Source organism: Poecile atricapillus, chromosome 11, assembly GCF_030490865.1.
Source record: "Poecile atricapillus isolate bPoeAtr1 chromosome 11, bPoeAtr1.hap1, whole genome shotgun sequence".
Taxonomy (NCBI): Eukaryota; Metazoa; Chordata; class Aves; order Passeriformes; family Paridae; genus Poecile; species Poecile atricapillus.
Window position 1 is genome coordinate 2,347,833 of NC_081259.1, and position 25,821 is coordinate 2,373,653.

General features: G+C 37.6%; 1 protein-coding gene across 4 annotated transcripts in view; it reads left to right on the forward strand.

The window, feature by feature from the left end:
* The window catches only part of DENND4A (DENN domain containing 4A), a 56,945-nt gene that overhangs the window by 12,860 nt on the left and 18,264 nt on the right, over window positions 1-25,821 (forward strand). For all 4 annotated transcript variants that reach the window (XM_058846568.1, XM_058846570.1, XM_058846571.1 and 1 more), the window contains 14 exons: window positions 3,499-3,584; window positions 8,118-8,450; window positions 9,026-9,275; window positions 10,282-10,351; window positions 11,904-12,073; window positions 12,742-12,980; window positions 14,783-14,849; window positions 17,935-17,993; window positions 18,630-18,774; window positions 19,327-19,502; window positions 19,998-20,098; window positions 21,667-21,885; window positions 22,133-22,278; window positions 25,329-25,462. In XM_058846568.1, the coding sequence (XP_058702551.1) occupies window positions 8,143-8,450; window positions 9,026-9,275; window positions 10,282-10,351; window positions 11,904-12,073; window positions 12,742-12,980; window positions 14,783-14,849; window positions 17,935-17,993; window positions 18,630-18,774; window positions 19,327-19,502; window positions 19,998-20,098; window positions 21,667-21,885; window positions 22,133-22,278; window positions 25,329-25,462 (2,084 nt within the window). In that variant the 5' untranslated portion in view covers window positions 3,499-3,584; window positions 8,118-8,142. The remainder of the gene's footprint in view (window positions 1-3,498; window positions 3,585-8,117; window positions 8,451-9,025; window positions 9,276-10,281; window positions 10,352-11,903; window positions 12,074-12,741; window positions 12,981-14,782; window positions 14,850-17,934; window positions 17,994-18,629; window positions 18,775-19,326; window positions 19,503-19,997; window positions 20,099-21,666; window positions 21,886-22,132; window positions 22,279-25,328; window positions 25,463-25,821) is intronic.

Genomic DNA, 25,821 nt, shown 5'->3' on the forward strand with positions numbered 1-25,821 from the left:
AAGCAGTATGTAATAGTTGATTGATGTATTTGTAGCTGAGCTGGTAGTGGTACTTGCACACTTATTTTTTTGTGGAATAGATGCTGAACATTTTGGTAAGTGGATGTAGAGATTTGCTGGATGAGGGAGGTATTAGTGAGTGTTATCCCTCCATTAAACCTTTCCAGTGGGGTATAAATGATCTGCAGGCAGCAGTTACAGCCCTGCAGAGGCAGTCTGTCCATGGCTGTCCCTGTCTATAATTTGTAGTGTGGTTGGGTTCCATTTTTCTCATTGCAGAATATTTTTGCTGGCTGGAGGAAAAAAAACTCATATAAAACATTCTAAATATCAAAGTGTGTTTTTAAATGTAGCAAAAAGTGTTAGAAACAATCCCCTCCTGTCTTCTATCACACCATGAATTCAAAATTTAATTTGGGTAGAGGATGGTTTCAAAACAAAACCGAGGTTGGCATGTGTGTCCAAATGTGGCAGGGTGAAAGCAGGTCACTTCTGTCACTATTGGTTGATGCACTTGAACATTTTCAGTGACAGATTTTGGGTTTGAAGCTCAATATTGGAAGATTTTCTATTTTCATTTGCCTTTATCTACTGTGCCAAGAAAAATAGAACATTCTGTTTGGGGACTTCTTTTAAAAAGTTGTTGTATAGTAAATAGTTGTACAAAAACATGGACAAGCCACCCTCCTGAACTGTGCTTTGGATGAAGTAATATTTACATTTTATAGTGCTTATTTTGGCTTTCCTCCCTCTGATTTGCTTTTTGGTTTTTGCATCCCTCCCTACAAATACAGTTGTATTTCAGAAATCCTTTCCATTCTTTGGTGGTGCCTTTTAGCCATAAATACTGTAATCTAGAAAGAAAAGTGGGCGTTTTCAAACCAGCCCTACTGAGATTTGTCTCTGTCATGAATCTTGTGGGATACTTGAACATCCCTTTCCTGAATTTTGTAGGCAGGGTTGAATTTTGTGGGATTTTGCTGTGGCACAACTGGGATGATGACCGAATCAGCCTATGCCTTGTTAGATCTTTTAGTAAATGTCTTGATTTTATTGAGACTACAAACAATTCTGAAAAACAAACAAATAGACCGCTTGGTGAGGGAAGAATGTGTAGAAGATGTGGGATATGTCTGATCTCGCCCTCAGGTTGAAGTCTATCCCTTCCTGCCTTCTGTCCATCACTTACTCTGCTTCCTCCTCAAAGCTTTGATGCTGTAGATGATCAGTTCCTGCTCGTTTTGTTGTACTCATACTGCTCAATCTAGATTAGCCTCTGAATTTAGGTTTAATCTTTCTTTGGCATTGCTGAGCAAGTCTGCTTGTCCCTCAGTTCTTGGTTACATTCCTATTTTCTTCTCCCAAGTTCATGATCTTTTGTCTTGTCCCTGTGCTTTTATCCAGCACTTTTCTGTTTCCCAACACCTCTTAGAGATCCTTTGTTGCCAAGTTTTCCAAGCTTCTTGATTATCCCCTCAGCTGTTTGGATCAAAGATGTAAACCATGACTTGGTACAGATGATTGTGAATGGGCCTGCAAAACAATTGGTAGCATTTCCAGTCCAGTGATGCAGGACAGAAAAATCTTAGGTTTTCTCTTGGGTTATTGTCGGTTTTCTTCTTTTTCAATAAAAATTGGTGCAGTGTCAAAGAGAGCTTAGTGGAGGCTGGTGGCTTCCTGTGAATTATTGTGTTGTCTAACATCAGTGAGTGCAGATGTGTGCAGTAGGGTCTGGAAAGTAATGCCATTTATCACTTTAGCCCTGTTTTCTCTGTTTCTTGTGTAACCTATAGTAGGAAATGGGAAGAAAAACTACAGATGATGTCCTACTAAAAATGAAAACATTATGAGAAGTTCTGTTTGTATTTGGGTAATGATGCAAGTCCTTTGCATTCTTGTTTCTCGAAGAAGTCAGTCCTTTACTTGATACATAGAGGACAAGAAGCTAGTTGTAAGTAAGTTCTGCAAGTAATACAAAATGGAGCTGCAAGTACACTGGCAGCAGTTCTGTGTGCTCCTTGTGATGCCTAAATCTATATTTTTTGCTTTCATTTGAGTCTCCTCACAGGTTTTCTGGAGAGTTGACTAGAAAAGAAGCTTTTTGAAGTGTCCGTGGGGAAATTAATCATGTGTTAATGCTAACTAATTCTTGAACTTTTTTCAGCTGTGCTTGAGGTCTGCAGGTGATCCCAAAATTTATAATTTCTGGCTCTCCTGGAAGCTTGATATTAATGTCTGTGTAGTTGGAGAAAATTGTTGTGCTACTGCTGCATTCTCTCTTTGTAGTTTTGTGTAAAAATGTTGAAAGTCAGATACTGTAAAGTCCCTGACTGTAACTGGTGCAGGTCCATGGTGCTGTGTGGGTTTGAGAGATTGCTGGGGATGGATTCCCTCTTTGGGCTGTCAAGAGTAATGAACTAACAGTGCTGATTGCTCCTCTGAGATCTCCAAGAAATGGCTTTGTAGACTGGGGTTATGAACAGAACTTTGAACTTTGTGATCCCAAAAATACAATTCTGATAATCTAATTCCCCAGAGTTTTCTGCTTCAGGAATGGAAGCAAATATGTCATGGTTTGCATCAACCCTCTTGAGATGTTTCTTCCCGGCCTCTCTTATGGTACACTTTGTTTGCTGCAGTCTTCTCAGAGTAATCTTCTGAGAGTGTTCTACAAGGCTTGGGTAATAGAAGCTTCCTTTAAACAAAGTTCTCTTTTGACTACAGCCTTGCTGATGCTGATGAGTTGTTCTGGGAGCCCAGAATCTCAGTGTCTCCAGTGAAGTGATATCCTCAGTCCTGTGGTGCAAAAATGCTGCTTCAAAATGCTTCAATGTAGCACAGGCTCCTGGGCTTGCAAGTTCCTCAGTGTGAAACACAAAGTCAAATTGTCTGTGGTGATACCAATGTTTAAAAGTGGCCGTGCTGGTGTTTACCACATCTGAAGAAAAATTCTGAATTGTGGCAGTAAAGGGCAAGAAGACTCAATCACCCACTGCAAGAGGAATTGGGATGAGGTGACTAGATGAAAGATGCTGATTGTGGAATAAGAAGGATCTGCTTAAATATCTGAATCTTGCAAAGAAAAATGGTTTGAAGTAGATTTTGAAAGTTTCTTGGCTGAGAGAGCACTTTGATAGCTGGCTAACACCTAGGAATGGACACAGAAGGTATTGATCGTCGGAAAATAATGTAAGAGGTGAAGTAATTTGAAGTGGCTGGCTCATCTCTTCTTTGATTTATTTTGGTTTAAAGCATTAAGTGTTGTTCACATTATTTAAATGACAATGCAGCATAAAACTTGATATTTTGTTACTTAACTTTAAAGTCTGGTTTCATTTACTTTTTTAGTGAAGTGATATGTAACCTTATCTTAGCAAGGAGTGCTACAGCAACCCACAGTATTCATTCATTTCATTTGACTGGTGCAGTGAAGTGTGCAGAAAGTAAGTTTCAATAAATGTGTTCATTATTTGATTCTTATTTTTACTGTTTCTATAGGGAATGATACTTTAACAAGAAGTCTATGTTAAAGCCTGGCTGACAGCAAGAGAGAGAAAGTGTAGAAGCAATGCCCTGATGAAAAGGTAGGGAACACATTGGTGGAGTGGGCAAAAAGCTTGTGTCTGCCTTGGGAATTCCTGTGAAATTAGAGGGCTTCTGCTTTGTACCCAGGATTGTTTGCTTGCTGTGAAGAAAGTATTGAGGAGGAAAAGGCTTGTCTAACAACTTTGCCAGGCAATTTTGTCAGTACAGAGGTGGGGTGAAGTTATTTCCTTGTGTAACTGCAGTTGCTCCCATGTGATTTGTGTGGTGTTATGTCTGAGAAGTGGTTCTGAGTAGCCAGAGCAGGACTGACTGATGCAGTTAACTTCACTTTGCTCTTGCATGCCCAGCTGACACATCTCTGTGGGTTGGTTACTTCAGCAGGCTAATGTAGAAATACACGGATGAGATGCTGGGGGCTGTAGGAACTTTACTGGCAATTTTTAATAATTAGCCTCTGATTTGTGTTTCTGTTCATCTGCTGTCATGTTCCTGCAAAAGAAGTAAGTTCTTGGAATGTTATTGTATTGTATGTAAAATATTGAGGAATATTTTAAAAAAATAAATCTCCAGCTTTGAACCCCTTTAAAGAGTTGCCCTGCACTGATTCCAGCTGACTCTAGGAGACATTCATTGCCTATTTACACATGGAACCTCTTTGGAGTCAGGCTAAGAAAGTGAAATATCACCTTGTTTAGACAGCAAATGGATCTAATAAGGAACTCAAATTAATAAGCAATTTAATATTCTCAAAGAAAAATGCAGGAAGGAATGAGAATGGCAACAAGGTAGATTAAGAGATTACAAGGCAATTGTATTTTTCTGCCAGAGGTGGACTGGCAGAAACTGTTTTTAATGGAGTCAGATTGTCCTAACTGCTGTCTGGCAAAATTGTCTTCTGGAAAGAAACTGGCATGGATGGAGCAATTCTGTTCTGCAGCCACTTCCAAGTTATCTCTGCAAAATTCTGTGGGTAGGAGTAGGTTGTAGGGATTAGATCAATATTTTTTTCCTTGCAAATGTTGTAGTGCATCTGTAGTAAACCGTTCTTCGTGAAGCATCGTGCCTGTTCCTGCTGCACAGATGGAGTATATGGCTCATCCACATCAGTTCTGGTCATATGATGAGGAAAAGCTGATGTGTGCTTTCCTCTTATAGTATTTGAATGAAGAATGTGGTCTGTTCAAAAAGCTTGGACACTGAATGAATTACAACAGCGGTGGCAAGCAGCAAAAATCTTTAATTAGTATTTCCTAAATGTTTGTGAAAAAATAGGATGTTAGAAAATTATATTGAATAAACAGTGAAACTGTGTTTACCCTTTGTCTTTCAGCAAAGTAATCAAGCTAATAGCTTGTGTATCTGAGAGATTATCTGATTGTTTCGTGCATTTTTAGAAATTACAAAAAGCTCTCTCATCTATATAGTCATGATCTAGTTTGTGACTTTAGTAATTTTTTTACATGTGACTTTGCTATTTGCAAGGATATTTTGATTCTTTCTGATCTTTATGGTGTTTAATTTATAGTTGTATTAATTATATGACATCCATTAAAAATCATTATCATGAGGTGGCTCAAAGGCCATATACTGCACTTATTTCTGGGGACTTTTTTAAGAGCTTATGCTTATGATCCCATGGCATTGCCTTTGAAGTGCAGCCTTTTGTCCCCAGGTAACTGAAGTGTAGAGAAGCACTGGAAAGTTCGCAGTGTGACACTCCTAATGTTGAATTTCATCTGGAACCATATGCCTCAAGCAACCCTCTTGTGCAATGTGATTTTTTTGTGCTGTATTTTTCATGTTTGTTTGGTTTAGGGGTGTTTTTCCTTTCAAAGATGACTTGCAGTATGGGGAGATGTTGTAGAGAGATGGGAGAGGGTAAAAAGATTACAGTATGGAAGTTGTAGGGAAAAATCTACTCCCTGGATATGGAACATGGGCAGCACTCCTGACCTCCCACACAACACAATCCTAGGGGTGGCATGGAAACCCCATGGCCAGGCTGTGTTGAGACCCTTGCAGAGGAGGAAACTCTGGGACTTTCTACCTGATAGAGCCACACAACAGCTGAAGTCCAAGGGAGAAAAGGAAAGAGATGCTGCTGTGGAATCAGCAACTGTGGAGAAATCTCTCTCCTTGGACTGATGTGTGTCCCCATCCCAGGGTTATCTCAGGTGCTGTCCCCAGATTCACACCCACAAGGGACAACCACTACTCACTGAGTAAGATGTATGAGTAAAGTCACTGTGGAATGGCTTCATGATAGGAGTTTCTATAGAAATTTTTCATCAGTTTATGTGAAATGCTCTTCACAGAATGATTATTTGTCACTGAGTTTGCTCACAATTTGTACCTTCTTTCTGGGGTCCATTAACATAAAGTTTGCATAAACCTGCTCTGCCAGTAACCCAGTGTTGAAAATTTGAGTATCACAGTAGCATTAGTGAAGTCTAAGTTAGCCTTAGGCTAAATACCACTGAAGTTTATATTTTTTAAATCCCATTTTTAGCTGTAAGCCTTTGTATCAAAAGATAAAAATCATAAAACCCTTGTAGAATCCCTGAATGGTTTGGGTTGGAAGGGACCTTAAAGATTATCCCATTCCACTCCTGCCATAGGCCAGGACACCTTCCACTATCCCAGGCTGGTCCAAGGCCTTTCCTACCTGGCCTTGGACACTTGCAGGGATGGGGTAAATATGAAAGGATAATACATCATCAGCTAGGCCTTTTTTCTCTTCCCTTCTGTAAAATCTGCATTAAATTATGAAAGTCTTGCTGACTTGTGTATTATGTGCTATAACCTTACAAGCAAATTTATGTGATAGCAGGTGTTTGTATGTAGGGGATTCTAATTTTAACTGCCTCTAAATGAGGAGAGCTTGTCCTAGTTTTTCTTGAAAGTGCTTTTGGGAATAAATGAATGTTTGAATTTAAGACTTTTGGTATACACTTTATATAGAATAATGGTGAGGTTTAAATAGTCTAAAGGTATGATTCTTCAATATAATATATATATATACACACCCATCATTCTGTTTATTTGTAATGCTGTCTTGGCTGATTAAACTGAAGTAGTGCTGTTAATACACTGGAGTTATAAGTCTTACTTGCAGTTTTAACAACCATCATTTGTATAATTTTTTGATCACTGAAGTGTTAGTTGTATTTCATCCTAAAAGGCATCATGAATCACTCCAGAAATCAGTGTAGTTCTGTGAAATGATGCTGGTGAGAAAAGGAAAAAACCTCAATGTTACAATAGCTATAATATAGTCTCACAGAGCATTGTTAATGTAACAAAATACCTAGAACTTCAGTCATATTAGCTGAAAGATGTCAGTGTTTGGTCTTATGCCAGAGTTTAAGAATACTTTGTTGAACATCTCCTCTCTGCATGCATTTGTTCCCAGCCTGCCTGGGTTTGCTGTAGCCAGATGGACAGACAGATAATAGGCAGCATATGCAGAGGTTGAGTTTATGTGTCTCTGAACAGATCACTCAGGGAGGAGTTTGAATTTGTAGTTATTACTTTCATATATATGCTGAGTAACGTATTCCAGATGTTTTTGAAATAACTGCATGTAGGTTAAACTGAGCTCAGTTTTGTAACTACATTCTCTCTTCAAACACAAGCTGAAGTTATTTTCAAACCGTTACTCTCCTGTATATTGATGATTGCTTGCCAGTAATCATGTTTGCTAAAGTGTCCCATAGTGCATATTAGCCATATAGAAAAATAAGTTTGATAATTTGGGGTTTCTTCTTGGCATTTTCTAGAACAATGTAAATAAGCATAAAATAAAAACCTATACTCATTTCCTTGCAACTTTAGAAGCTTCTCAAGCCAGTCCAGCAAAACAACCAACCTACAAAATAGGAGCAAGAAGAGGGATTTGCCTCTTGTGTGCTGGTGAATGTGACCAGGCACAGCCTAACATTCTTCCTGCTTGAGCAGGGGCTGGTGCTGGAAATCTGAGCCCAGCTTGGAACAATTTGATTAAATGCACATTATTAAAGTGGTACATAATTTTCCAAATTACCAGTAAGAAATGTCTGAATTCTTTGTTTTAACAAAAATCTTGGTCAAATCTAAGAATCATGGTGGCATGAAGTTTGATAAGGCTTAATACTTGCTACCTAGAGCAAGAAATAAAGGGAGATAAAGCAATGGGAATAAAAGTTACATGAAAATTGAAGTCTTGTGCCAAGCATTCAAACTGCTTTAAATTCTGGCTGTTTAGTTTTGGAATGTCAGCAAGCTCTTGAAACTCCTGTGTGGTAACAGTTTCTCTTGCAATAAAATTTTGCACCCAAACAAAATTAATTCAACAAAAGGGAGTCTTAAATAGCTTGAATAGTTTAAAAAGTCTGGAACTTGATGACAGTAAGCTTCCTGAAGCTAATCTAGCAAGATTCCAGCACATATGAGTGACTTGGAAAAACATTTTTAGCCTATTTCTCAATGTTCCATGCAAGAGCAGAAAGCATTTTCTTTATTTGCAGGCTATGATTTTCTGTTTTTAAAAATAACCATAATTTTATAATTTCTGACCTGTATTTCTTTCTTAGAAGCTGTAACACCTTGTGATGGAAGATGGAAGACAAAGGGGCCCGTGTTGCTGATTACTTTGTTGTCGCAGGACTAACGGATATCTCAAAGCCACTGGAGGAGGAGATCCACTTCAATGATGCCTGCCATAAAATCGCCAAACCAAAAGAACCCATCACAGACGTGACAGTCCTTAACAAATCCCTGGGGGAGGAGGTTCCTCAGGGCTATAAATGCATAGATGTCACTCCCTCGGGCCTGTCTGCAGATCTCAATAACGGCAGCCTTGTAGGACCGCAGATGTACCTTTGTTATCGCCGAGGGAGGGATAAGCCTCCACTTACTGATTTGGGGTGAGTGCTTTCCCAGATCCAGTGGGTGATTTTCACAGTTTTATTTAACTAAGGAGCAGATAAGGCAGGCTTACGGAAACGCCGTACTTTTTAACTGCAAGGCAAAATTCTAAACAGGAAGATATTTGTTGACTTGAGTGTACTGTAACCCAATATGGAAGGGAAAATGCATGTTGAGTGGATTTTAATTGACAAGTTTAATCCTTCCCATTTTGGAGTTTTCAAAGCCATTTATAGTTTTTAATGTATATGTTTGGGTTGGGATAAGATGCTTAACCTATTTAATACAGATTGGAAAGAGATAAGTTATATGACATTCTTAGGATCAGGCAATGAATCTTTAATAGAACTGAAAATAACACTGTTTTGCAGTAAACAAAATGCTTAAAAGCAATTATGTATGAGGAAAACCAGTATAGTTTCATCATGAAGCTTTTCTGTTAGAATACAGTTGGACATAATGACCTGAACTTGTTGGTAAAAATATTTTGCTCGGTGATGAGACGAGAGCTGTGATTAAAACTCAGTGTTTTAAAAACGTGCCTTCTGACACTTTTCCATCCCCTTTTAACTAGGGTTTTATATGATGGGAAAGAAAGAGTAAAGCAAGGCTGTGAAATCATTCAGAGCACCCCGTACGGGCGGCCTGCCAACATCAGCGGCAGCCCCTCGTCCCAGCGGGTGTACATCACCTACCGCAGGGCCTCTGAGAACATGACCCAGAACACCCTGGCTGTCACAGACATCTGCATCATCATCCCCAGCAAAGGAGAGACTCCTCCACACACCTTCTGCAAGGTGGACAAGAATCTGAATAATAGCATGGTAAGATTCAAAAGCTGGGCTTTGAACACTTGATGCTCGCTGATGTGACGTTAGTGGAGTACTTGTGGTACCTGGTGAAAAATCTCCGTAAGAGGTCTCCAAAGATAAATCAAATATTGGAAGAGTTGGACAATTGCATTCCTTTGTTCCTACTTGGAACAAAGTCTTTCTAGAAGCCTTAGAGTAAATGTTTGGGGTTCTTTAGTGCTGACTCCAGCATCTTTAGATTGGTCCTTTAGAATATGTCGTGTTCATGTGTGTAACTGGAGGATTTACAGATGTGGCTGTTTCTGACACTGCTTTTACTGTGGTGGGAATTCCATATCTAGCAACCAGCTAGATACTGGTTTGTTTTCCACCTCCTCCCTTTACCTGCAATGCTATTTTATAAATGTTTTTCTCCTCAATAGTTTCACAAACTTCTTCTTTAAAGAAAGTTGAATGTGAGTGATGTTGGAAGCCGTTGACTGTAAGCACATGTAAATGTTTAATATGATTCCAAAGCCTGACCTGCTAAAATACACAGGTTTCACAGCACTTTGATTTGCAGAACTGAATATTTAAGTGTTTCCTGGTTAAATCTGCAGCCCCATGTGCTGGCTCTTGCAGGGTCCTCAGAAGTCAGTGTGTTGAGGAGGATGCTGACTGCTCTGCAAGTGGGATCATGTAAAAAATATCATGGGAATTGATTTGTGCTTGTTTTTAAATAAGTGCCTGTAGGCATTAACTAATGGGTTTTTCAGTTCTCCTAGTCCCCTTATTGACTGGGTTATGGGAGTGCTGTCTTGTGGAAGTTGTTACACCTTTCTCCCTTCTATAAAAAGCTCTGTGTTCCCCCTATGGGTGCTGCTCTTTTCTATTCCATGGCTTTCCCTGTTCTTTATTCTCATGTCCAGAAATTGAGAATTTAAATACTTAAAATTATCAACATTATCATTAATTATGTTCTGTTATGTCCATTTGTTATACTTCATCACTTAATCTAATAACTTCTTTTATTTTACAGTGGGGCTCAGCAGTATATTTATGTTATAAAAAGTCTGTGGCAAAAACCAACACCATATCATATAAAGCTGGTATGTAACTACTGTGTAGCTTTTTTCATCTTCAATTCAGGATGTCCAGGCTCATTTGTAATGTAATATATTTTGTACTAAAGAATTGACACTATCTTACCATTATCCAAAAAGGAATCTTTCCCTAAAGAATTCTTTTAAAATCATGTCAGAAAAGAGGCCTTAGAACTAGATATTGTGACAATGTTCTTTTAAAATTTGTGTTTAATTGGGAAGCTTAGCTGTGTTTTGATAGGATTCTACAAACCTGGTTGTCTCCCACCTCTGTTTGTGCCACTGGTAACTGTCTCTTAAGAATGTGTCTGTATTGTGTGGCAGAAGAAAATACCACAGAAATTATTTGATGCATTTTCATGATCACTTTCTTTAAGAAACATTTTGAAGAATCCTGCAGACTTCCACACTGCCTCAAGCATCATTGGCACTGAGCTCTTCACGTATTTTTGGATCGTGTATCATCTTTATTTTATTGTTTTATTTATAAGACAGAATTAGATTTGCTGTGACTGATGAAACGTGTTGGCTTTGCATTTGTTGTTGGGTTTTTTTAAAACCCTGATTTTGTTTGGCATACAAGTCATGAGCATGATTCACACTTAAGCTTTAATCCACTTACATCCCTTTTAGAGGCTGCTCTCTGTAAACAGGAGTTCAGGACGTACTAAAAGGAGGACAGTACATTTGTAAACAAATAAAAATTTTAAAAGGCTGGTGGTAGCTTGCACAAAATTTTGATTCTTGACATGAGAGGTTCTGCTCCCCTTTTTGGTTACAAGTTTTTATTGCATATTAATATTCCCCTTTCTGTTAGAAAAGGGCATGGTGGTTGTGCTGTGTAACACAGAGCTCCTAAATCCTTTCATGCAGTGTCTGTTCTCAGTGTGGAGCCCCCTGGGCTGGCAGTCAAGACAGGGTGGATTGCTACAGCCTGTGATGTAACTGAGGACCTGTGTGCTAAAAGCCTCTGCTTCAGATCTTCATGTTTTACAGCTGTGTTTAAAATAAGTCTAAACACATTGGCCTGACAGCACAAATCTGAGTCCTCAGCTGAGGTCAATCAGCATAATTGATTTGATTCTATTGGTATTAAGAATCTGTCTAATAGCTAACATATATTTTTCAGGGAATGTTTGTTGGCCAGAATTAATTGGTGTCATAGCTGAAAATATCAGTCTTATTTCTCACTTACATTACTTTTTTTAAACTAGATTTTAAAATCTTTGCTCATACTTGTGATGAATGTGAACTATTATATAATAGCAGGTGAGATGCACACAGCCTGAAAACAGGAAAAGATAAATCAGTTAGGAATAGTTTCTAGAATGGAAAGTAGGATTTCAGTGTAATGCTTTAGTCAGGTGATTTCTCCTTAGGCCACGGGAGCATCTGGCCCTTCCAGCTATTCCCTGTGCCTAATTATTTATACCTTCACTCATCTTCTGTTACTGTGTTCATATATGAATTTTCTGGCAATTATTTTATGGAATGAGTTATTACAAACCTGCTTCTGCTGGCTTTTCTATAACTGCCTCTTTGCTTATTCTATTTATAGGTTTAATATGCAGATATCCTGAAGAAGATTATGAATCATTCCCATTACCAGAATCTGTGCCTCTTTTTTGTCTCCCTATGGGTGCAACGATTGAATGTTGGCCATCTAACAGTAAATACCCTCTCCCAGTTTTTTCTACATTTGTACTAACTGGAGCTTCTGCAGAAAAGGTATTTTGAAACCTTTTTAAAAAAAAGTTATTAATTTAATGGAAAAAATAGTTTATCTGTTCATGATGATGATAATGAATGTTTTCATAGATGAGCTTGAATCTATTCTCTTGGGCTTGATTCCAAGGCTGCTTTGAAGAGTGACTTGCAGTAGTTTCAGCTGATCATAAACCTGAGCTCCTCTGCTTTACTGTAAGCCTGTGAAACTAGAGAGCTATAAAATTGGACTGCATATACATGCAAGTAATGTTATTTTTATTGCAAGCATGGAAACGACCTTGCATGTACATACTTGTTCTAAAAAGTAAATTGGATGTCAGGGATATGGTTTCGAGTTGTGTATAAAGGATTCCTAAAATAGCTTTAAAGGCAATTGGAGGAGTAGTTGACTGCAGTTTTACTCTTTAGAATCATTATTTTTCTCTCAAATAAATTGTTTGGTAAATTACTCTTTCTCATATGACATTAAGTGTTTTAAATAAATAATAGACAGTCTGGATTTTCACAGCCATAAGAATATTCCTGAATGGATTGCTTCAAAAGATGATGCATTAATGTATCTTTTCAAACAGTAACACAGACTTGATTTTCTGTGTGTTTGGGGTTTCTTAGATTGCTGTGAAGATCGAGGCAGAATTACTGACTTCACATCCACGCTGTGTTTGCAGGTATATGGTGCTGCTATTCAGTTTTATGAACTGTATCCTGAAGAGAACCTCACAGAGAAACAAAAATCTCAGCTGGGATTAGCAGCTGCTGTCGACGGGAAAGACACGTGCAGAACAGTGCAGACAAATAAATGCATCTGTCTGCTCTCTCACTGGCCTTTCTTTGATGCTTTCAAGAAGTTTCTTACCTTTCTGTATCGTTACTCCATTTCTGGGCCACATGTCCTCCCCATTGAGAAGTAAGTAATTTCCAAAATTTGTAACAGTAGTTTTGGTTGATAAGAGGGGTTTTTTTGCTGTTGTAAATTTCCTGTAATATCCTTTTTGCTTCATTCATCAAACATTAAATATAATGGCTGCACTTTTCTCCTTTGGTAAACATATCCTTACCTACTTCCTGAAAAAGTCTAGATTTTTATTTGTGATTTAAGTGCCTGCAAAGGTCTCTGGAAGCTGTTTTAATTATGTTTGCACCCTTTAGTCATAGTGATTAGAAAGGGCAAAATTATAAATCCTTTCTTAATCTTGCACACATCAAGTTAGGAAAATTAAATGAGTAGATTTACATTTTTTCAAATGCCTATTTGTAGTGTAATGAGAGATGATAAAGCAGATTGAATATTTTGCACTAGTAATTATCTTCTATTTGTGATGAATAAACTTAGTTTCTTTCTCACATAAAGGATTTCACATTGTAAAATGCAAACGAAATCCTTACACCGAGGAATGGTCGATACCTGTAATTGATATGTAATATCACATAACATTTCTAGGATCATGTAATCTTTTAATGCAGCAGATTTCAAATACACCATTTACTTTTCTGTTTTATTGCACATCAGTTTTTTTCCTGCTTCAACTTAAATATTAACTTCCAGGAGACTTTGACTTTGTGGATTAATTATTTCTTGTGACTGTTTATACCCTTCATTATTACAGTTCCCATCACTGAACTTGTTTGAAAATTCTGATAGTGTAAACTTCCAGTGATTAAAAACATATATATTTTTGTTTGTTTTGTTTTGAAGTTCAGATGTTTGGTGTTTTAGCTTTTGGGAATGAATAAAATAAGTAGATATGAGAAATGCTTCATCAATTTGGATTTTATGGATTTATTCTAATTTCTCTGATTTTTAAACTGGTCTGTTTACTGTGGATAATTTAAATATAGGATTCTAATGTGGTATCCAGCCTACTTCCTTTGGCTTTTTTAATGATGATGAAAGTTGGTCTGTGCCATGCAAGTACCTGAACATTTTCAGTCAGCCCAGCTGCTGCGAACAGCAGCTTTCCCTCGTTGTGTGACATGTTCCATATTTTGACTGCTACCTTCATACACTGGTAATAAAATAAAACCCAAATGCTTATTTGTGGGTTTGTCTGACTTTCTACCAGATGTAGTTGCCCGTGTCACAACACTGGTAACATTCGTAGAAATCCTGGTAAAGTGTGTGCTGTAAGGTGGCGTTTAGGATGGAATAGAAATGTAGAATTAGACTTCTAGAACTTGTGTAAGTTTAATCAATTCATGAAACTGAGAACTTTGTCAAATTCTAAAAACATTTTTCTCTATTTGTAGTATGTGAAAAAACTTTAAAGCTTTTTCATCAGCAATTTTATATATCATTTTGTATTTAGAACTGAAGAAAATGGATGAGTTTAATGATTCTCCTTGATATTCAGCCATGAATATTTTTTTTTGCAAGTAACCAGTTCTAGTCTCTGAGGTTTAGTGCTATTTCAAATGTCAATATTTCTACTTTACAAGCAAAAAAAAAAAATCTCCTTGTAATTTTTCAATCTCACAAACAGAGTTTGTATTCTGAAAGAGAATCTGCCCCTCCATTTTCTTGTGACCAGTAGAAAAATATATTTTCAAGGTCAGAATATTCCAGTAGGGTTTAGGTGCTGGGATTTTTTGCTCTGTTTTGAGTGTGTCCCGTTTTTGTATAATAATTTCTTTTACTGTCAAGAGTGATGTCTTGAGGTGATGTAGTTTAAGCTTAATTTCTACTAAATCAGTGTTTTTCTTTTCCTCCAGACACATTTCCCATTTCATGCATAAAGTACCTTTTCCATCCCCTCAGAGGCCAAGAATTCTAGTGCAGGTGAGTGTAATTTTCTTTAATAACTGTGTCTAAGGTGAAGATAAAGCAGATTAATAAATGGAAAATGTAATTTATGTGCTCAAATTATTTTTGTTCAGGATTTCTTTTTCATAAATTCATACACATAATGTGATAAATCTATAAAAATTCTGTTTCCAGTTTAGTTAATGACTTTAGTGAGTTATTACAAGAAGCTATTTAGTGATCTTAGAAGTTACTTTTTTTCAGAGTATATAGAAATTAATGAAAAACTACTCCAAGTCAGCATCTGGTCTGACTTTTGCAATAGCTTTTGAACAGTTTTCTTCTTGCTACTGTATGAAGGTTGAGTGCAAAATAAATAAATAAAACTAAAACCAGATGTGAAATGTCTATCCATGATTTCCCCTCTTCCCAAAGGGCTTTTTGCTCTCAGTGAGAGCTGCAAGAGCCACACCCAGTAACAGCCCCTTTATCAAACCTGCCCCTTGCTCTGTGCTACCTGCAGGGCTGTGTGGGAGTGAAATAATTACAGGAATTGCTACCTGCTCTTGGAAATTTCAGCCCTGTCACTGTTAGTAGGAGAGAAAAAATCCTGGTCTCGAGGACTTCTGAAATGTTATTAAATCTTTTTATTTTCTCCTAAAGAGGCAAAATAGGTAGAGACGTGTTAGAATTTTTATTGCAGCGAAAAGAGAGCTCTGTTGCAGTCATAGTATTCTACCAATCGTTATTTTGATTAAATAGTTACAAAATGGTGCTATTCTGTTATTACTTGTAAAACATAAAATACAGAGAGCCCGGTGCAGTTCTGAGTGTTAATTGTGTAGCCCATATGGTAGTAAAGTCTTTCAGAGCAAATACAATCCTGGGTTATGTCTTTATAGCATGTACTGAATATTGAAGATCCTCTTTAGTGTGTTCTAAAGGAGTGGTATTTATTACTGTTACTGAAAAGGGATTAGGCTAGTTGTATTGAAACTGTATCCGGCACTTCTGTACCTTTTCTTATGATTTTAAATTCAAAATTAAATTTAAATTTAATTCTTATGATTTTCAATTCAAAACCCAGAATTTTTACATCTTGTTTTAGGGTTTTTTTAAAAATTCATATTAAACAAAATATTTGTGGCAGGAAAAAATAAACAGCTATTTACGGAGAGAGTGATTGACTTCAGAGTAAAAGCATTTAATGTTTTTAGTCTGAAATTTTAGGGAATTTTGTCAAAGTACGTATGGGTTTATATCCTGGAACGAAGTCTGAAAATCTAGATATAAGTGATGTGAAAATTATGTCTGTTATACCTTATTTTCAAAATGTTTTGTGCATTAAATTAGTACAGCTTTAGGAGCTAATAGTACAGGTGGAGAAACCAGTGCTTTTACAGTAGGCAGTGGTAATTGAGATCTGAATAAATTCTTCCTTCCAGCTGCTTCTAGGGACTTAAGTTGTGTCTGAAACTGCACCTGAATAAAATAACAGGTGATTGTACCTTAGACTTTTCCTCAAAATTAGTGTGGAAAATGCCTGTGTTGAAAATGGCAAGCTTTCAGGATTCCATTTCTCTCCAAAGCCTGCTAATGGAAAATGTTGTAGTCTTTTGCTAAGCAATTAAACTTTTAAATCTCAAAGAAATGATAGCCATTAGTAAAACACTCCGGAATGTTCCTGTTTGCCAGCTTCCAGCTGCCAGCGTTGATGGGTTCCTTCTGACCTGAGATCTGCTGGACTCTGTGTCCTACATCCCCTCATTGCACAGAGGTGCTGTGCTAATGTATCACAACCTGCAGACTTGAAGAGCACGTGGAGTAATGTTTCTCCCTCTGGGGAATGGGGGTAATAAGTGCCCCTTCTGCCTGAGGGAGATGTGCCCCTTGAATTGATGTTTAATTGTGTTTATTTGCTTTTGCTGAAGCACAGAAGTCAGAGGACATCAGGCTGATGTTTCCTTTCAGAGAGTGGTTTATGAAGGTTTGCCTCAGGCTGAAAAAATGAGTCTTTTGAATTCTTCCACTGACCAAGCAAATGGTGCTGGTGGTCCCAAGGTGACTCGCTTGACAAATCCAGTCTGTGGTGTGGCCATCCACATTTGTCAGGGAAGTAGGATGTGAGATGTACAGGGAAAGAGCATTGCAGACTCTCCTGAATCCCCTGTGTTTGGTGGGTCTCCAGGCACGCACCAGCATTAGGGGACTTTGTGTTTCTAAGTCATCATCTTGTGTTCTGGCTTCTGTTACCTGGTCACCTGCAGTGGGTCCAAGGTGAAACACACTCAAACCTGGAATGTTACTAAAAATGGTCTGAACTTGCAGCTCAGTTGTACAAGCTGCTGTGGCCGAGTTACTACTGCTTTTATACAACAGAAAGTGCAGGCAGGATTAAGCCAGCTGGTATCTTGTTACTCTGGATTTACCATGGCTGTAAACATAGCTGAGCTTTGATAAATTGATTGTCTATTGCTATTCTTGTACTTACCTGAGTCTTCCTATTCCTGCTGAATATATGAATGATTTGCTTGATGCCATGTCACTGTAAGAACGAAATGTGATTTAATAGGATCTTCTTGCATCTTCAACCAGTGCAAATTTTAAAGATTCTATCAGAGCTAAGCAGTTTCTACTAGCCAAGAGCCTAATTCTCATATGTCTTCTGAAGAAAATATGGCTTTACATTATGACCTGCCATCTCTCCCCTTTATGAATTTTTATCCCTCTCTTTACCCCTAAATCCAGAAAGAATTCCCTCCAGCTCCTGAAAGCTCTGTATGAACTATGGGTTCTCACAGCCCTTAAAGTACAGAAGGCTTCATTTTTCAGCAGTTAATATATTCAGATTTCTGCAGCATTAGCTAGTTTAAAGTCTTCTTTATGAATATGCAATGTATTCAGTTCTGGCCAAGAAAGGAAGATTATGCTTTGCCCAGTTTTTACTAAAAGATCTTGATGCATGTCATTGCACAGCACTTCTTAGAGTGATACACAACTGGGGTATACAAGATCGAGCTTAATTTGAATTATTAAGTGTTCTTTGTTACAGTTGTATAATTTCTAATCAATATTTCCAAAGTTCAGAATAAAAGTAATGTATTTTAAAACCTTTTCACAGCTATCTCCACATGATAACCTGATTCTTAGCCAGCCTGTGTCATCACCACTCCCACTGAGGCAAGTAGCAGTATCTTGTTAGTTGTGAGATGTATTCTGATCTGTGGCAGGGAAAAGATTCGGTATCTAGAGTTGCTGTTGTGTAAATTGACTTGCCTTGTCTGGTGCCTTTGGAAACGAGTGGATCTGAAGTTTATTCATGTGATTAGGCCTGCACCCTGACAAGGATACACACTTAATTAGCAATGGATTTGGTTGGGGGGAGCGTAAAATCATTTTCCTAATTCTTGACAAAGAATATAGATTAGATCCCTTTTCTAGGAGTTGATCTCTAAGATAGCTCAGTTTTTTGTTTTGAAAGGGAATTGAAGGAGTTCTATTACTGTCTTGACTTCCAGGTCTTGGCGCAGGAGACTGATTAAAGAAACACATTGTCTCCTTGTAAATTGCTTCTCAAAAAGAAAAATTGTAATGCCTGTGTCCTGAAAACAGTCTAGGCTGAGTCAAGTCTCAAGAAATCATGGTTACTGTTGGGAAATAACCATTCCTCACTGGACAGTGAAGTGTGCCAAGCATTCTACAAAGTAATCTTCTCTAAAAGAAAGATTTGCAGATTTCCATTTATTTTATTATTGAACGTTTCTTTTTTTTTTATGTCCCTTGTAACTCACTGGTGTGTTTATGTCCTTGTAACAGTGGTGGGAAGTTTTCTACACTACTTCAGAATTTAGGACCTGAAAATGCAGTAACTTTGCTGGTGTTTGCTGTGACAGAACATAAAATCCTCATCCACTCATTGCGACCTTCTGTCCTCACGAGTGTGACAGAGGCATTGGTCTCTGTAAGTACCAGCTTTTAGTCATACACCTGTAAAAGGATTGAAAGAATGCTTCTGAGATAAAATCTAGATTTAGTATTAGTCCTGTTAAACTTAAAGGTTACTTAAAAATAAGAGTTAAAGCTCACTAGAGAGAAAAATTACTGTTGTAATGATATCCTGTGAAGACAGAAGATAAATTGTTGTTGATTCTTTGTGTAAATACTGTAAATAAGTGTTTGATCATCACAGTGCATAAAATAGGGGTTCGATTTTCCCAGCTAGCGGTTTATCTATTCTGTGGAATTTTAAATGCATGATTTTTCCCTGCCTGTCATCACTAAGCATTTTTTGCTGCCTCTGCTATGCGAGATCTGTGATTCTGAAGATGTTTTTCCTACAAATTGAATTTTAGCGAAATTAGTGCGGATTTTAATTAAGAATCTACATCTAGATTCTCAGTAGTAACAATCTGCCATGTTAAATAATTTTGAAGTTGGTGAAGTGTGGGTTATTCTTGCAGAGGCTGTATGGCACATGTTTAACCTGTGTTTTTGTCTCTGTATGTTTTCCAAGATGATCTTTCCCTTCCACTGGCCTTGCCCGTATATCCCTCTCTGTCCCTTGGCACTGGCAGATGTGCTGAGTGCCCCGTGCCCCTTCATAGTGGGAATTGATTCCAGATACTTTGATCTCTATGATCCCCCACCTGATGTCAGCTGTGTTGACCTGGACACCAACACCATTTCTCAGTAAGTTATTATCAACAGTTTTTCTTCTAATTTTTTCTGCTTCCTATTTTCAAAGGCAAAAGCTGTCTTTCTTGGCAAAACTTGGAGGGGTATTTTAGTTTTTCTTTCCATTTATTTTCCTTCTGTCCATGCCAGTTTTTAGAGCGTGTAATTAATTACCTAAGTAATTAGAGCTCAGAACATGGCATGAGTGGTGGTTGCTGGTGCAATAACAGGTGCTTAATACCATTAATCCATCTCTGGTGAGTTGTAACTGGATTGATTTCAGTGCTGGAGAGTGTGGCAGTGTAATCATCACCCTGAAATATGGGGCACTGGTTGGATGGCTCTGATCAGCTCTCCATACAGTAAATCAAATTTGACTTTGTTAGTTGGTTTGCAATCCTTCTCAGTCCAGTTTTAATGGATTGAAACCTCTTTCTCTGGTGGGGTGGAACATCCTTTGAACACATTCCAGTATATGCTGATTTTTTTTTTTTATTTTTTTTTTTCCAGAACTGGAGACAAGAAAGCTATTGCATGGAAGATCTTACCAAAGAAACCTTGTAAAAATCTGATGAACACTTTAAATACTTTATATCAGCAACTGGCAGAATGTGAGTGGGAAAGTACATAGCAAGCTTTACACTGGGCATAGTGTGCCACAAAAACAGATAAATGTAGTTAATTAAATGTGTTCTAAAGTTATCAGTCCCACTAAACATTTATTTTTACAGAATGGGAAAATTTGTGCTCTAAATCCAGCAATTAGAAACAATGTGGGGACTTCTGGGACAGACTTCACATTTATATCAAGGAAGTACTTAACAGATATCCCTTCCTATTAATGTTAGCCTCATACAAAAAAAAAAGAGCAGAGTTTCCATGAGAATAAAATAGGAAAACAATGCAAAGAGTAGGCCAGGACCTAATAAAGACCTTTTCTTTTTTTCGTCTTCAAAGTTTGCTGATGTCTTGGCAGTTGAAATTGGAATAACTTTGACACTCAAGCTCAAAGTACCTCACCTAAAAACTTAAGATGGAAATAACAAGTGTTTTTTAAACATTAGGGGTTTAAATATAAGACACAATTACTGGACATCTCTAAGTAAAAATTTGTTATTGATAGAATCCTCAAATATTGCAGAGTAAGGTATATTAAACCTTTAAGTGAGGAAAAATGGGTAGAAGTGGTTTTAGTGAAATTCATAAAAACAAAGCACTTTTTTAAAAGGCTGTTTACACATTCCTGGCTATTGAGGTCACAAGAATTTGTGTCCTGATTAGAATGTACAGAAACAGAAGTTTATTGGGATGTGCTTCACAAAGAAGTCTATAGCTGATGGGTGATGAAAATTATCTGATGCTTCAGAATTTTGATATATTTTTATGCAAGGGCATTTTTAGAAAAAATTCTAAGCCTTATGTTCTGCATGTAAAAATAGAGTGGTAGTGAACTTAAATCTTATTACAGAGTAGGTTGCTTAAAAATGATTTTGAGGTAAGGTTGGCTATAATTATATGATGTGGAAAGACAGTGATGAAACCATCTTTTCACTTTCTTGAGACATTATTAGAATGTTACCAAACTCTGTGTGTAGCAGTGAAGTCTCAGCCTGAGTTCTGATGGCTTTAAAATGTTGATACGCATACTTAATTAAAGAATAAAGGTTTTGCTAGAGCCACATTTTGTCTTTAGCAGCATTTTGCAGTGTTGTGTTTTAATAGCTCCACTTTGCCTCTAAGTGGTGATTTTTCTGTGTATGTCAGTATTTAATGTGCATTGTCTGCTTTTTGAAATGAAAGGCACAGTCAAAAAAAATACATCCCACCCATGTGTTTGTCCTGAAAATACGCTTCTTTAATCAGCACCTGTCTAAATTTTCTCATGGCTTTACAAATAGCTTTCTTTGAGGGCTTTTTAAAGCTCTGTCCACACTAGTTGTCTGGTACTGTGGTAACTCCTGTGCTGAACAGGCCAGTGCATCCTGCTTTTGGTGTGATCCACAGATCACCACATTCTGAGGTACAGGAGATTAAGCTGAATCCATTGTCTTGTATCCTGATTGAATTTCAAATGTAATGGAGTTCAGTAATCACTGAATCTAGTAAGATAAAGAGAATATTTTTGGCCAATATTGAGGGGGGAAAAAAGTAAAACACTATAATGTTGTTTTGTTCACAGTGCAACAGCGACCAAGAGAAGATGCATTAATGGAATTGGCAATGAATGATTATGATTTTAATTCTGGGAAGAAATTACATCTGTTAGATTTGGAGATCCAGGAAGCATTTCTATGTTTCATGGCTTCAATCCTAAAAGGTTACAGGTCTTATCTCAGGCCAATAACGGAGGCACCCTCTGAAACAGCCACAGATGCAAGTTCTCTCTTTGAACTACAAGGTGAAAAGTTATGAACTTTTTTTGTGTGTATTACTGTATTGGTTTTTATTCTCTTTTATCTGCAGAATAAAAACATTTGCATGTCAGTATTGTAAATGATGGGGGAAATCTTAAGTGCAGACAAAATTGCACAGTAGTGGCAATGATTGCAGGAAGCTTTTTGCACATAAGTAGGACCTAGACTGAGTTGTGGTGAGGGCTTTTCCATTTTGGACACTCTGACATTGCTGCTGATTGCACTTTGTAGGGTTCCTGAAGAGCAGAGACCGTTCCCATCAGAAGTTCTACACCCTGATGACCAAAACCCAGATGTTCATTCGCTTCATTGAGGAATGTTCTTTTGTCAGTGACAAAGATGCCAGTCTTGCCTTCTTTGATGACTGTGTGGATAAAGTAAGCAAGTCTTGGTGTGCATACAGTGTTCAACTTCTGCTGTTTTCTACTTTATCTGATAAAATACAACCAGAAATGTATTTGAAATGCAAGTTTTTTGCTTTTACTTTCCCATTTTCTCATTATTGTAGCCTTCCACTTTCCTTTTTTGTTGGACTTCATTCTATTTTTTGCTTCAAATTCTTGAATGTAAATGAAACATCATGAGAACAAATCAGAGGTACTAATTTTCACTGGTATGTAAACTTCTGAAATACTGGCCTGTTGTAAGAAGTGCAAGAAGGAGGACTGAACTGAAACCCAGAACCTTACATCCCTATTTCTCTGAATATGATAAGGAATTCCACACCTAGTTGTCATCTTACTGGCTACCTGTACCACTCTGTTCTGGGACACTGCTGTTTAAGCAGGGTGCAGTTGTCTGGGATTTCCTGGAAAGCAGGTCACCTGCTGTTCCATGGGAATTGATACTGAAGACTGATAACTGCTATTCCTCTTTATGGCTGTTTTTCCATGGAAGTGCAGAAGAGTTAAAAGGAGCTGTTTTGAAAATAAGTCTGAAAACAGTGAAGTTTGAGAGAAATATAAAAGCAGGGTATGAGGATATTTAATGCTTTCTATAGCTTTTGCTAGTCTCAATATTTTAGTATTAACAAATTTCAAAACTCTGCTTCCCAGTTCTATAGCGTGACTTGCAGGTATTCATGGCTTGTAAATTGAATTAATTACAAACATTTCTGTAATGTTGAGTCAATCCCCTAGCTCTGCTAGAAACCTTTCAATGTGTAGTGCTTGCTTTGCCATGTGCCAGTTTGTGCATGAAACAGGAGCTATCCCAGACAGAAATAGACCCCAGTGACTGAACTGCTGAGCAGCACTTGGGTTTCCTCTGTACTGCAGTTCTTTGGCTGGTGTTAAAAAGTATGTTTATTCAGAGTGCAATGGCTCTGTAAGTGTCAAATTCTGTCTGTTGCATTTCATTTTATAGAATAGTTTGAGGGTGCTGAAGTTGATGCCCTAAACTAAAGTTATCTTGTCTGGGAACTCAGATGTCTCTCAAAAAAGTCATGCTTAGGTTGCTGATGCCACTGTGAGACTGCACATAATCTGTGGAGCTGCTGGAGCTTTCACCTTTTCTAAAAGGTTAAGTAGCCATTTATACAGCTGAAACAGAGACCTGTCTGTTCTTGTGCCAGATATTTTGCTGCTTGATGCCCTGGACAGCTTCTTTCCACTATAAAAAGTGCTTGTGATAGTTTGGTGAGAACAAATTTTCCAGAATGCACGTGCACTTCTGAGTTCCATTACTGGCAGTCAGGATTTTATTCAGGTTTATTAATGGGACAGCTACTTCTGTGCCAGGGATAATGGTGGGGAAACTGAGGCACTGGCATTGCAATACTTTTAGGATTTCCCATGGCTTTAGAACTGCTTGTGAAACTGGATATTCACTGACATGAGGGAGCAGGTTCCCGTCTAGGATTTCTTTGGACAATTATATATTTGCCTCATCTCTTTCCTGCTTCTCCTCCCTGATTTCTCCTAATTTCTGATACTGTTCTTCCTAGTAACTTACAGAGTCAAAATATGGAAGTATATCAAGGACTGTTGTACCAACTAGAGCTGTGGCCAAGGCCAGATATGAAAATTGAATTGTTCCAGTAAAGCCAATATTTATATTTAAAGTTTTATTAGGTGAACCAGTACCTGACAGGGTTTTGGATGAGAGTGATGTCATGAGTTGAAAAGTGATACAGTGATTTCTTCTGGGTAGTTACAGACTACTGGCTTGAGAAAAATTTTATGTACTGTGAAATTAGTTATCTATAAAATATCAACTAAGCCTTCCCTTGAATAATTTGTGAGAATAGTTTAAGATGAAGAGTAATCCTTTCTGCATTATTTACTCCTAGACAGCAGCAGCAGATTGTAATTGATTACGCATTTTGTCAACTGAAAGATACAGTGTAATTGTCTCACAAGTTTTCATTTTTCCAGGAATTCAAAAATTACCTCAATTTGACACACATTTATGCTACCGGCTTTATTATATTTCACTGGTAAAACTTGTAGCAGTGGGATTTTTACATCCTTAGAAGTATTTAAATTGCAAGTAAGGTTTCGTTTACTGCTGCTTCTCAGGAGCCATATGTTCTTGCTACTTGGCTGGTTCAATTTGCTAATGCTTTCCATCTGTCTCATGCAGCAAAATGTGTAATTAAGGACACCTCTTTGTATGTTTATCAAACTTTAAATATTCAAGAATTTTACTGAAACTACTTGATATATTTGCACCTCACTGGAGGGAGAGAACTGTGGAATATACTTCTTTTTATACATTAACTCTCTGTTGCCAAACTCTTAAGGCATAAAAACATGCGTTCTTGGGTTCCACAGGTTGTTTATTCATTTCTTTGAAGTATTCTACCATTTGGCTGTCATTTGGTTGCCATTTAAACCATTTAAGTAATTGAAATTAGAAAAAGAAAGCTATGCCTGTCTCCCTTTAGCTCCAGTAAGGTCACACATTTATATTCCATTCTCTTGAGTGCATGTGTATTTCTGCAGTCTCTGCAAACTATCAAGACATTAAGTGCTGTGTTAAGACTGCAATTGTGGATGGTGCTGGTAGTACTTTCTGTATGCATCAGACAATTTGATAAATTCTGGTATTGTTTTCAGTGGTTAAAAGAGGGGGAAAATGGCTGTTATTTTCATATTTAAAAATAAATTTCAAGTTACTGCTGCAGTTGGAAACAGTTCTAGAAATGGTTGTGTTCAAAAGGATTAATCTCTACTTACTACTTAAAATATTTACCTGTAAACAGACAACTCAGACTATACCATTAAACACTGATTATTGGGTTGGGGTGAAGTTCACAAAAGCAATGCAACTTATTATTGTCATTATAACTTTGCAAGGTGTCATTGCATTTAAGATGCTGTTCTTTAGAGCTAATGCAGATTCTGTCCTGTTGATCATACAGCTGTTAACAGCAGGAAATACAATGCCCCTGGTAACTACTTTTTCTTTTAACTTCCTCCTCCAGGTAGATATGGACAAAACTGGGGAAACACGACTTATAGAGCTGGATGAGTCCTACAAGAGTGAGCACACAGTTTTCATAACACCCCCTGAGATCCCTCATCTGCCAAACGGGGAAGAGCACCCTCTACAATACAGGTAGTCTAAGGACACAGCAGGATACCAGCCAAAATCCTAATAGCTGCCCCTGTAGACTTTAATTTCTAGGTTCTTGTGAGAGCCAGGAAATACAGATTTTTTCCTGTTCCTTTATGTTGCTCAAGTAAAAGGTGTGTGTGAAATGGCCGTCACGCCAGTTCTTTTGAAGTTTTCGTTTTGTGTGTGTACACACAGAAGCAATAACAAAGCTGGTAGTGATCACATTACATTGTGTTAGCTGTTGACACCTTTTGAGCTTAAAGTTGAAATTAGTAGACCCAGTCTGCTGTCCTGCTGTTATTACTAATAATGATACAAAGTGCAGATACACTTTGGAAAGAGAGAGTACATGTCAAAGG